The sequence below is a fragment of the Heterocephalus glaber genome, unplaced genomic scaffold (genome assembly GCF_053883595.1).
Source record: "Heterocephalus glaber isolate CG9 unplaced genomic scaffold, H.glaber_assembly_v1.0 deba00000546, whole genome shotgun sequence".
Taxonomy (NCBI): Eukaryota; Metazoa; Chordata; class Mammalia; order Rodentia; family Bathyergidae; genus Heterocephalus; species Heterocephalus glaber.
The window spans coordinates 41,855,064-41,869,073 of NW_028258147.1; the positions used below are offsets into that span (position 1 = coordinate 41,855,064).

At 34.3% G+C, this 14,010-nt stretch overlaps 1 protein-coding gene across 19 annotated transcripts in view; it reads right to left on the reverse strand.

Moving 5' to 3' along the window:
• Window positions 1-14,010, reverse strand: part of Agtpbp1 (ATP/GTP binding carboxypeptidase 1) — a 205,994-nt gene that overhangs the window by 27,217 nt on the left and 164,767 nt on the right. For 17 of the 19 annotated variants that reach the window (XM_087204808.1, XM_087204799.1, XM_087204794.1 and 14 more), the window contains 5 exons: window positions 12,690-12,834; window positions 9,941-10,094; window positions 8,727-8,907; window positions 7,296-7,425; window positions 2,092-2,223 (listed from right to left, as the gene is read on the reverse strand). In XM_087204808.1, the coding sequence (XP_087060934.1) occupies window positions 2,092-2,223; window positions 7,296-7,425; window positions 8,727-8,907; window positions 9,941-10,094; window positions 12,690-12,834 (742 nt within the window). The remainder of the gene's footprint in view (window positions 1-2,091; window positions 2,224-7,295; window positions 7,426-8,726; window positions 8,908-9,940; window positions 10,095-12,689; window positions 12,835-14,010) is intronic. The other 2 variants (XM_087204797.1, XM_087204809.1) reach the window with 1 other exon arrangement.

Consider the following 14,010-nt stretch of genomic DNA (forward strand, 5'->3'; position numbering starts at 1 on the left):
GAACAAATGCATATGATCATCAAATTGTGGGAAATGCTTCCTTCCCTCCCTCCACCACCCAACAACTCTGAAAATGTAAGATGTTCACTAGGAGGTGAGGAGTCTGAGGAGTCCTAAAGAATCAGAGTCTAACTGTGACTAATGTAATTATGAGACATAGATGGCATGAAACCATTTAAGGGGCAGTTTGAAGTATCAGCCAACATCTTGAGAAATGTATTTTGAGGTGAAAGTGAATTACTTGTTTTGTCTAATCCACAGCACTATTTTATGTTTCCTTTCACAACGAAATCCATACATTTAATCAAATAAAGAAACTTAAGACAATTAATACTGAGAAAACTGAGGTCAAAGATATTTAATTGCTCTCTTACAACGGAGTATGTCTTGTATTTATCTTCCCACATGTCTGCCTGGCATTCTCCCATTAACCCATCTAACATCTTTATTGAGTGGTCACAGTGAATAAGGCACCATGCTACATAGTAACTATTCAGAGTAACTAACAGATGAGATACATTTGGTAGGTTCAGGGAGGTTATTATTCAGTATAAGGAAAATACATTAATCAAATAACATATAAAAAATTTAAAATATGACCCTTAAATTTTATGGAGATATAATTTTATGAATATGTAATATGATTTCTTTCCAAGAGATGAAGAATTCTCTCAAAATGATATGATATGTGAAATATGATAAACAAAGGTGGTGATGGTGGCAATCCAGAGAACAGCACTGCAAGGTTCTGAGTGTTTTCTGTCTAGCTCTGTCCAGTCCTCTGGGCCTCTCACTAATATCGCTTTCATACCTGTTATCTGGGTCTAAATGAATATTTCTCTTCATATCCCTGTTCTTTGCTCATCTAATTCATTTAATGTAGCCTAACCTAATAAGGCTTAAACTCTCCAAAGGTAGTGACAGTAACATTTGTTGAAGGCTGACATATTGGGCATTTTACATATACTCTAGGACTCTCCCTTCATCTTTATTATGAGGTTTCTCTCTTTCTTGGATTTAATTTCCTTATATCTTCTTCCTTTTCAGAATACTCCTTGTTTCTGGCAAGTAGCTTCAAGAAAAATGTTATTTATAAGGCAAATTTTTGAGACTTTCAATGTCTGAGAAGACCTTTTTTTGTTTTCATACTTCCTGATAGGATGAAATATAAAAAACTGATAGGTTGGAAATCTAGCTAAGAACTGTGAAGGATCACTTCACTAAGTTTTTGTTTCCAGTGTTGCTGCTTGCTGAGAAATGTGATGCTATTATGATATGTAATCCTTTGCATGAGGATTTGAAACCTAAGAGAAATTTCTGATTTTCCTATGCATCATCAAAGATCAACTAGGGCAGGAAGATGGGGGGAGGGGTAGATCTCATTCCCAACTACAACAACATTCAAAAATATCTGGGACTAAATCTAAAAAAATAATCATACTTATGCAGAGAAATTTTATGTCTTTAAGAATGAAAAATGCTAAACTGCGTAAGATGGGTGATGTGCATTTCATAGGTAGCAATGCTATACATTATCCTAATAATTCTCTCCAACATAATCTAGGGTCAGTGCTACTCTGATCCACATTCAGAGTGTATCCCCCAAACTGATTCTAGAATTCACAAAGAACAGACAAAAAAGAGTCAAGAAAATATTTTAAGAGTAAGAAAGGAAAATTTAGCCTACCAGATAGCAATACTAATTATAAACTTACCACAATTAAAATGATATGTATGCAAAGAGATAGGAACAATGACGATGATAATGACTGACAGGTTCATAATATATGCATACAATGAATAAACACGGAATATAAATAAATCCACAGAGAAAGGGAGTAATGTCTAGTAAATGGTGCTGGGACAATTGGTAACCTGAGGCAAAATAAGATTATATCTCCATATCTCATATAAAAATAAATTCCAAATACATCAAAAATCTAAACATTAAAAGCAAAACCTTACAATTAAAAATCTGAAACAAAAATGGCAAAATGTCAACATTTATTGAACTTTCATAAATGTTAAATTATATTTTATAGTGTCATATGTTCCAATTTCAGAAGCTCAGGAGCCATCTGTAATAGTTACCCTGTATCCCATGTCTTCCACAACATCACTTGAAGTTGCATTGTCATTGGTATGCCACACTGTCTCTTTGATACTGCAGCCATACATAAACACATTCTTCTTTCGGGAATGGCCATGATAATCACAATAAACCTTGAAAAGACAATGTGTGTTAAAAACTAAAGGTCTTCGCCAGGGATTTAGCTCAGTGGTTCCACCGCCTGCCTGGCAAGTGCAGGATCTTCAATTTAATCCCCGGTCCAAAAAAAAAAAAAAAAATTAAAGGTCTTCAAATTTCTATACTGCCAAGTAAAGGTAGTATCAAGCCAATGAACAGTTAGTTCTGTGTTTCTTGGTCTCTTTACTGTCAGGTAATTAGCATTTAATAAGTAATAATATCTAGTTTAGAACACATCTACAATTAATTCTAGAACTGCTAAATTCTTTGAAGGCCTTATACCAAGCTACAAGTTCTACCCTTTCTTTTCTACCTAGTGCTAACCATTTCAAACACAATAAATTCAATTATAATTAAAATCTACAGCCATCATAATCATGGCTTCAGAGGCTTATTAAAACACTGACCTAATTGAACAGAACATGAAAATGATTTCATGAAAAATTATTTTTAAATGTTTAAATTAATTTTCTAAAGTATCATTTTAAAATTTTTAAAAAAGGTTAGATTCCAAGGTCAATTTTATCCTCCACAAAGTTTTTCTTTTTTCAAGGTGGGTTGTAGCTAAGTTGCTCACCCTGGCCTCAAACTCAGTGTGCTTCAGCCTCCCAGGTAGCTGGGATTACAGGAGTGTGCCAGTGCAGTAGGCTCCACAAGGTTTTCCTAGCTTTCCCTACAGGAGATGGAATAACTAATCACTAATACAACAAGAACTATAGTAAAAACTAGTGAGGACAGAATGAGAGCACTGCACATGTGAAGTCCAGTGTCAGCTTGTACCACGCCTGCCACACTTCCCATGTGTGCATGGAGGTATCATTCTCAGAGCTGACAAAAGAACTCAGAAACAAGCTTCTACTAGTTTGACATTTGGAAGATGCATATACTTTTCTAGTGTTCTACAAACACTGAAGTTAAATATTACTAAAACTTATGACCACGAGTTACCAATATTCATAAGCAAAATATCAAAGTAAAAGGCTTATTACAAACAACCAACCTGATAAAATAAGAATTTGAATATACCATATTAATTTGATACCACAATTATCACATAGGATATGCAATACAAAATTTTTTAAAAACTGCTTTTGAGACCTCTGTACCACTGGCCCCAAAGTGCCAAGGAGCAGAGCCCCCTCTGCCCCAGTACTGAGGACGTAAGCCTCTCGGGCTGCCATACCACTGCCCCAGAGTGCCAAGGAGCAGAGCCCCCCCACCCAGTGCTGAGGAGGTGAGCTGCACTAGTGACAGCAGCATCCCCGACCCCCCTGAAATGATAAGACACGTAAAAAAGTCTCAAAACCAGACTTCCAGATCGCCTAAAGCAACCCCAAAGGGAAACGAGATGGAACAATCTGATATTCAACCACCTGGACTCCCTGAACTGCCAACAAAAGAGGATCTGGAAAAAATGAAATCAGAAATAATTTCTCAGATAACAGCAGAGATTATGCCCATAGTGCAAGACATGATTAATAAATCTAGAGAAGACACAGATAAAAAAAGAGGAGCTGAGGAACATGATGGAATCCCAAAAAATGGAATCCATAAAACAGATGTAAACAGATTTCCAGGAGATTAAAAACTCCAATGAAAGTTTACACAGCAGAATGAGGCAATGTGAGGACAGAATTTCAGATATAGAAGATAAGATTGCAATTAGTGACCAGGAAAAGAAAAATTGCTTTAAAATAGTAAGGGACCACGAGAAATCAATCCAGCAGCTGCTAGATGATGCAAAGAAGAATAACATAAGACTGATTGGGCTCAATGAAGAAACAGGAGAGAGTGGAGATGACATAAAAAAACTCTTCACAGAAGTAATGGCAGAAAACTCCCAATCAGGGGAAAAGAACTTGACATACAGATAAGTGAGGCATATGGGACTCCAACTAGCCTTGATCAAAAAACAATCTACACATAGGCATATAATTGTTAAGATTCCAGATACCCAACAGAAGAACAAAGTTCTACAAGCAGTTAGAGAAAAGAAACAAATTACATACAAAGGAAAGCCCATCAGAATTATAGCAGACTTCTCAACACAAACCCTCAAGGCAAGAAGAGCTTGGAGGGACATATTTAAAGCCCTAAAGGAAAACCGCCTCCAACCCAGATTGATATACCCTGCAAAACTATCTTTCAAAATTGATGGAGAAATAAGATACTTTCATGACAAAGGGCACCTGAGGAACTTCATGAATATCAAACCAGCACTCCAAAGAATTTTAGACAATACCCTAGGAAAAGACAATGAGGATCACAACCCAGGAAGCCCAGCAGAATGAATAACCAGGCACAACAAGAAATTAAACGCAAAAGGGGAGAATCCACCAAAAAGAAAGTCATGACAATGATAGGTCAATATGTATTAGTTATAATCATCAATGTTAATGGTCTTAATTCACCAATCTGAAGAAACAGACTGGCGGAATGGGTCAAGAGGCAAGACCCAACAATATGCTGCATACAAGAAACATACTTAAATCAGAAGGAGACTCACAGACTGAAAGTTAAGGGATGGAAAGCAATACTCCATGCAACAGGAACCCCCCAAAAAAGCAGGAGTAGCTATCCTCTTTGTAGATCAAGTGGATTTCAAACTAAAATCTGAAACACTTCTGGTGTTCAGAATTTCAGATAAGGGATAGTCAACTTCTATGTACAAATCTATTGTGAATATGTGTTTTCATTTCTCTTAAGTAAAACTTAAGAACAGAACTGTTGGTTCTAAACAGTAATACAAGAAATTTCTACATTGTTTTCCAAAATGGTTTTATCATTTTACGTTCACATTAGCAGTATTAGAAAGTTCTAACTGGTTCACACCTAAGCTGACATTTATTCTTTTAAAACTTTTAACTTACTCTCCCTAATGAGTGTATAATATGATCTTGTTATTGTACTGATTAGTATTTTTCTGATTCTAGAGTTGCACACCTTTCCTTGTGCTGTACTGGCTATTTATCATCTTTTTGTGTCTACTTTTTAATTGGGATGCCTATTAATGAGCTGTAAGAGCTCTTTACATATTATATGTATTATAAATACGTTCTGTTTAAGGACTACTTTTCATTTTCTTAACAATGTCTGTTAAAGTTCTAAATTTTGATGGAATCTCATTTATCAACTTTTTTCTTTCATACATGTTTTTTGTATCCTAGGAAGTTCTTGCCTACCCTAAATTCATGAACATTTTCCATTATAATTTCTTCTTAAAGTTTTAGTCTTTCATATTTAGGATCATATATCCTTTCAAGTTATTTTTATTTATGGAAATAAAAGGTTGAGGTTAATTTTTTTAATACAGATACCAAGTGTTCTAGTACCATTTGTTGAAAACACTATCTTTCCTCTCCTTTTGAGTTGAGTTTATGTTCTATAAAATGTTAATGTTAAATAATCTTTCAAAATCAGTGGACCATGTATGTGTAGTTCTATTTCTCCATTCCCTGTTTCATTCCATTGATCTACATGTCTTTTCTTACACCAACATTGCCTTGATTACTGTAGCTTTAGAGGAAGTCTGAAAATTAGGTAGGAAATGTCTTCCACCACTACTTTTTTTCTTTTTACTTTTCTAGGTTCTTTGTACTCCTACATAACTTTTAAATTTCAATAGCCAATTCTTCATTTATAGCAAGTATACATAGATCTGAATTTTTTATATACCTTGTGGGGGGTTTTGTTGGTGTTTTTACCTTGTGTTTTTGAACCCTGCTAAATCCAAATACAAGTTCTAGGGGCTCCTAGAGAGTTCTTAGTATTTTCTCTGTAGATGATCATTTCATCTACATATAAAGATTTTACTTCCACCTTGCCAATCCTATGCTATTTGATTCTTTTTACTGCCAGACTATTTTGGTTTGAGCCTATGTTTCAAAGTTTAACGGAAAGATGAAGAGTAGCCATATCTGCCCTTGTTCCCCACCTTAGGGAGAAAGCATTTTATCTTTTCCATTCATATAAGGCATTTTTGCTGGCAGTATGGAATACATGTCTTTCATCTGTTGGGAAAGTTCTATTCTACTTCTAATCTCCTGATAGCTTTTACCATGAACAGCTGTAGAATTTAGTCCAATACTTCTTCTGCAACTACTGATAGGATCATATGACTTTTTCCTTTCCTCTGTTAAAATGATGACTTTTGGGGGTGGATCTTCCAATGCTGAACCAACACTGCCATCCCTATAACAAAACCACTTTCTACATACTGCTAGATCTGACTTCTAATAGTTTGTTTTGTTAAACAAATTTCTATCTATGTTCATACTTTTTCCTTTTATTATCTTTATCCAGTTGTAGGATTAGCACAATGTTGATTTCCTAAAATGAGGGAAGAAGTGTTCCTTTTTTCTGCTTTAAATGTTTGATATAATTCATCAGTTAAAATGTATATAAGCTTATTGTTGTCATATAAGTAGGTTTTCAAGCTGGGAATATACTTTCTTTAGTAGGTGCTATTCAAGTTTTATATTTCTTCTAGAGTCAGTTTCATTAATTTGTCTTCTAAGATGCTTCATAGAAGTTATCAAATTCATTTCAAAAAAGATTTTTGTATTATGCTTTCTGTATCCTTTTAAATTCTGTAAAATCTGTGATAATGTCCTCTAAATCTTGATATTGTAATTTTTTAAAAATGTATAACTGATATTGTATAATAGGAAGAAAAGGCCTAAAGGAGTAGGGGAAGTGGGAATGATAGGGGAAAAGAAAGAAGGGAAAAGAAAAAATACGAGAAAAGGAAAACAATGGAAACAAAGTCTTTGTAAATAGGGAAGGAAGGGTGGAGGGTGTGAAGGGAGGGCAGGGGAATGGGGAAAAGAATAAGAACCAAGATACGTCATGTAAAAGTACAAGATCCCAATGATGAAGGTAACTGTATTTTATACCTAAAATGTACCAGTAAACTTAATGGGGAAAAAACTGCTTTTGAAATTATCAGCATTAGCTTTTATAACCAGAAAATGATATATAAAATATGAAATCATTAATCAAAACATTTTTTGGATTATACAAAGTAAAAGTAAATATTGCTACATACCAGAGGTAAACGTTTCACTGCAGCAAGGTACTGAAGCAACCCTTTCGCATGGTAAATTGTAGGATGTAAATCTGGATTTGGACTTTGCCATTGTCTGTTCAAATCCTCTCCACTTAAAGAACAGCGGTGACTATATAAACAAGCACAAAGATTAAAAAACTAGTATCAATAAACTCTTATATACATTTATTATTTAATTTTGTGTCCTTACTCCTGTTAGCATTTCAAGTAAGTGTACACTGTGGGCTCAAATGAATGCACATTATACTCAATATATATTAAACATTTATTGAGCATTTGCTAGGTGTAAGACTTTGTGTCCTATATATGTAACTGTGGTAAGCTTTCAAATTTACAATCAAAATTTTCAAGCTATAGAATAAGATAATTCTCAATCCTAGGACTTTGTTCCATACTTTATAAAATTTATTAATGCTCACATTTTCCATTCTAACTAATCACTTGCTGTGCTAACATTCCATACCCTGACTGGATTATTTTGTAAAGTGATATCTGAGTGGTCCTTCTGAGAAAGACAAGTACATAAAAAGTATATACAGTACTTGTAAAAATGTAAATACATTTCATTTATTCACAAGTTCTAAATATTGAAATCATCTAGCAAAAATTTAAAACAATCAAAAAGTGCTAACAAATATATAAATACAATTCTAGTTGGTCAATATGTTTCTCATTTAAAAGAAAGACATCATTTTAGTTTCATAACCCTAACATAGTAAGAAAAAGAACTTCTATTCTTAAAAAATTCAAATATCTCCTGAAATATGAGAAAATTCATGCTGCTTAAGTAAGACATGGTATCTTTATCTCTGGAGCTGCTCATGGCAGCAAAAGTAAATCCCATCTTTCAGAATCATTCAGGGACTTTTACAAATGGCCAGGATATGTTCATTGTATTAGCTGAAGGGAACCTCAACTTAGAAAGTAATTCTCTTCCAGTATTTGCAAGCTAGAGAATTCTTTCTGTCAGAATCTATATCTCCTCCTATCAGGAACAGGTTAGTGGATGGGCCTAACATTCTATATCTGTGGAAATAAATCCCCAAAATTCTAAATCTTAAGCCAATCTAAGTTCATACCTTTAATAAATAAAAAAGAACACAGGAGGCAGGTGTTAACAATTGTTCTCAAATCGTAATAATGACTTTTCTGAACAATTCAGGCAAGACAGATTTCATGAAATCTTATTCTCATGGATACAGCATTCTTAAAATATCATATTATAACCAACATATAAAATATATTTTCATTTAAAAGTTTATCTGATATGAATTCATGAACAAAATTTCTTTGTTCTAGAAAAATCACTGGGTTTCCTTTCTGAATTGACCTGGATTCTATTACTTCACCAAGTTTATATAGGATAACCACATTCGTCTATAATATTTCAGTAACTATTACTTAACTTACTTTCCATTGATGACACCATCTGGATTTAGCATAGGAACAATTTTAAATATATAGGACTCTCGTAAGCTCTGAGCAGTAGGGTTATTACTCATGAGATATTCCAATGTTCCTTTCATAACCCAACTTGCATTGGTTTCTCCAGGATGGACCCGAGCAGATAAGAATACATACGGGCGACTTCCTAAAGTACACATAAAATCTCAAGTTAAAATGAACAGCTACTAAAAGTTTGTATAACATTTCACTTGGGGCTTTAAAAATGTCTCTTTTCAGTGAATTCTGCTATAAATTCACAGTGAAACTCAGTTTGTATGCACTATTTACAGTACAAGCATTGCACTAAGCCCTATGGAGAAAACAAATACAAAAGCAATACAAACCATGTCCTGAAAGGAGCTTGATGTATGAACATAAAACAATAAAAAGTATTTGAGTACTGTCCTGTTTATTTCTCAATGATTAAACTAATATGTAAAATTAGTTTCTTAATGTAAACTTGATTTTACAAAGAATAAATAGTTGCCTAAGTTTAAAATATAAAATTATTTTCAAAACATCATGGGTAAAAGAAGGAACATAAAATTTTATTCCTATTTTCTCTACGATAAACACAGAGGAAAAAAAAACTACTGCTCAGAGATTTACCAAAAATTTTTTTCATTATGTTTAGGTATATAAGTCTATAAAACTATCATTCAACACATTACTTATGGTTTTGAACATAAAAAGCTCCTCTTGTTTCCAAAAACATACTTTATCTTCTTATCCATATCAGACACTGCATACAACTGCATCTTTTCCTGTCACACATATATTTATGGTAACTGAAAAATATACATGGCAGAGAAAAACCAACTGCTGTTCTGAGCTATCAAAACACTTGATAGGTTTCTGGTTGGTTTATTTTTAAATAAAATTGGCTGTTAATTTTTACATTAATGCATATCACCTGAACTCTTGAAACACTTTGTTGTATTCTACCTTGCACATGGATTCTAAGGATAAGACGAAAGAACAACAGTATCAAAAGACAGCTCCCTCTTTCAACATCCAGAAACTAAGGCCCAGAGCTGGGTCCATGGTGAGGCAGCAACAAAACCAGACTAGAACTCAGTCTTCTAAGGCCTGTTCTTAGCATTATTTTCATTCTAAAATATACAGAAAACAAAGAAAAAAAGTGTGAATGATTGGTATTTGAGTGAAGACAGACTTACTGAATTGACAGATATGCTCATAATAATTAGACTCTGGCACTGCGGTTATAGTCACCAAGGGACAGCTGTTTCCAGACAGGGTTTCACATAACACATCTTTTCGAAAATAGATTTGCTGAGGATTGTGTGCTGATTCCAATTTTTGAAGATGCATCTTGACAAAAATTTAAAAGCAAAGTATAAAATCACTTGAAAACTCTCTAAAATATATAGAAATAATGCATTCAGACCTACAAATAACTAGAACTAAACCCAATTCTTAAATTCTTATGCAAAACTCTCATGGACGAGCTGGGGATTTTCAGTGGTGCCACCTGCCTTGCAAGTGCAAGGTCCTGAGTTCGATCCCTGGTACCAAAAAAGAAAAAAAACAAAACAAAACAAAACTCTCACAGCCAGATGAAATTCAAACATTGGTATTTGGGAAACGAGAAAGGTGATAAGTACATATACCATTAATTATGCAACACTATCAGCAGGGTCAGGGGCAACGACCTGTAAGAACTATTATTTCTGCAGCAAAACACACAAAAAGTGAACCTAAGTGGAATCAATATTCTACCAAAGCTCACAGGAGGACACATTTTGCTACCAATCTGAGTTATGAAAAACCTTTTAGATTTCAAAGCTTCTTGAATTTAAATTATAACTGACTATAGATCTGTAACAGCAATCTACAATGTAAAGAATGGAAATTAAATAGCACACATTTTTAAACTTCTTTTGATTTCAAAATTAATACAGCCTCATCATAGAAATCTGGGAGATACTAGAGCAAAATGAAACATTTAAAATATCGTTACTGAATAGGTTAAATATGTGTTTTTGAAAACACAGTTTTAATGATTTTATTATATGGCTGTGTCAAATATAAACTGCCCAATCCCTATTTTTGGACAGCTGGCTTTCAAGTTTTTATCTATGTTCCTAAACACAGTTGCTACTGACTTGTGAGGTCACTATTTGCCAAAAAACTTCAGGCATTGGGTTTGCAACAGTGAATAAAGAGATCTTGCCTGGGAAAAACATTGAGTGCTCTGAGAGCATATAATGAGCAGAGAGGAACCTAGCCAACGCTGAGCAGTGAGAAAAGAGGTTACATTTAAACTATTATCCAAAGTATGAGTGAAGGAGATAGAGACAAGTACTAGAGGCAGAAGAAAACTAAACCTAGGGAGGCCACAAGAGAAGAGAGAACAAGGGCACTCAAAGAATTCCAAAGACTCACTACAGCTGCTAGACCAGAAAGAGCAAAGGTGAACAAGCAGCAAAGAAGCTGGTGCAGAACAAAGGGCCTTGTAGACAGGATACTTCTGAAGCATGGTATACACACTGCTGCAACTGTGGTGGGTCCCGTAAAAAGTTTAGTAGATGTGTATTTGACTCAGAATTGGAAAAAAATGTCTATTACTGTACATTAAAACTGTAATTCCTTGGATATTAACTTAGGATGAGGATTGATTTTAAAGTGTAAAGTATTTTAAAGTCTATTTACAAATAAATATTAATAGTTCAAACAGTTTGTGGATATGGCAAAACATGAAAAATCAATGAGTCATGATAAGAATTTTAGGCTTCATAAAAAGAGAACAAGGAATCACTGAAGAATTTTAAACAGGGGATTTATATATGAAAATGGCCATAAAAGTGCCCTCTGCCACAGTGTGCAAAACCAGACCAATGAAGAAGAAAGGGGGTAAAAGTAAACCCGAGGACACCAGTTAAAAAGGGGTTGGTAGAAGTCTAGCTGACAAATGATAATGGGTAGAAAAGGCCGTGGTAGTGGGATTCGAAGAGAAAGCAATTCAAAATATACTAAGAAGGCAAGGTTAATAAAGAACAATAATATACAACCAGGCAAATAAAAATGTCCCAAAGATACATCTATATACATTCATAATTATTTTCCTAATATGCATTACCCCAAAATGGAGCTACCAAGTCATTAAGTACATATTCCAGTGCCACAGTATTCAGCACATGGATTCCTGAACATTAGACCTTTACTGCAGGTTATGACCGTTATTAAAATACACCAAGGCTCATTTAGAATTCTCAGCCTGATATCTCTCCTAATCTACAGACTACATTTTTTTTTCTTTTCCTCTCCCCTAATAGTTTGGAAGCTTGCTTCTAATTATATTGCTCCAATTTTTTTCTTGCTAAACTGATCACACATTCCTGATGCTTGGCCCCAGGATAACCCTTCTGTTCTGACAATAAATCTGCTACAGTTGGTCACTTAATTGGTCACTTGATTTAGTTTGTTTTATTTTATAAGGCAAATATTAAAAATCTCAAAACAACTCATACCCCATACTCTAAGGAATCAAGATCTATAATTCTACAATGAAACAATTTCCCACAAAATTGTTTTTCAGTTTTTCCAAATTACATCCACTTTTTCTATGGTTATTTTTTCTATGAGAGTCAATGCTTCTAGTTAAATAACTCAAAATCTCTGATAAAAACAAGTTAAAATCTGTAAATCATGGAATTTTAGCTTAAAGAACTGTAAATTTCTATCAAAGATGGGGAGAAAAATCATGTCAAATTTCCTTCATATTTCTTTCAATAAGGGCTGCATTCCCACCTTCTGCCCTTAAATTTTTCCAATAAATGCTGTTTCTGAAACCTCCAACACCAGACCCTTTCCTTTAAGATATTTAATTAAATTTTCTTCAATTCCCCAACACATAAGCATAATTTGCAGCAATAGTCATGATACAACTTAATTGGGAGTTCTCACCTGTAAAGTAGAATATGTATATGGATAGTGATAAGCGAAGTAGCAAACATCATCTTTATGTGGAAAATTGACAGTGAATGTAATGGTATAGTAAGATTTTCCTTTTTGCCCACCTGCAGCAACTGAACTTCTTGAGAAGTGATTTCTGAAATTGAAAATTGAAATTGAAAAGTGTAACATATGTTTATTTCATCCATTGCCATCCAATTGTCAAAACACAAACACAAAATACTCCATATAATAAATAATCCATAGTCTTTAACAACTAAGTAACAAAAAGAGAAAGGGGAAGCTTATAAATTTAAAAAATACTTCAGGAACCTATCAACAAAAATCAAATGTGATTATGATTATCAAAATTTGGGCAGATCTTAGCTGACAAGCCATTTTTTAAAAATTTTATTTTATTGGCGTATTTTAGGTATATAATATAATGACAGTCATCATTGGCAATTTGCACCTTTACATAATCTCTCTTGGTTCTTATTTTTCCCCCTTCCCCTGCCCTCCCTTCAACCCCTCCATCCCCCGCTATTTACAAAGACTTTGTTTCCATTTTTTCCTTTTCTCATATTAATTCCATTCCGTTCTTTCCTTTCCCCCTACCCCTCCCACTTCCACTCCCCTTTGGCCCTTTTCTTCCTATTTCACATTATCTATTATACCTTTTAGTCCTTATTTACACTTTCAGTTTCTCACACTAGAGAAAACTACTTGGCATTTACACAAGTGTATCCTATTTATTTCACTTAAGAGTATCGCCTCAATGGGCATCCATTTAGCTATAAATGCCTCTAATTTCTCATTTTTGATGGCAGAGTAGTACTCCATTTTATTTTTTAAAAAACACATCTTCTTTATCCAGTCTCCAGTTGATGGGCATTTGGGCTGTTTCCAAGTTTTAGCTGTCACAAACTGTGCTGCTAGGAACATGGGAGCACATATATCACAGTGGTATGATTCTTTTAATTCTTTGGGGAAGATCCCCACTAGGGGAATAGCTGGGTCAAATGGGACTTCCAGTCCTAGTTCTTTGAGGTATCTCCATACTGATTTCCACAGTGCTTGCACCAGTCTACACTCCCACCAGCAATGGAGAAGGGTTCCTTCCTCCCTACACCCCCGCCAGCATTTGTCATTGGTTGGTTTTATGATAGCAGCCATTCTTTCTGGGGTTAGGTGGAATTTCAGAGTTGTTTTCATTTGCATCTCTCAAACTACCAGTGATGTTGAACATTTTTTCAAATTTTTATTTGCTATTTCTACTTCTTTATCGGAGAAATGTCTGTTCATTTCAGATGTCCATTTTCGGATTGGGTCT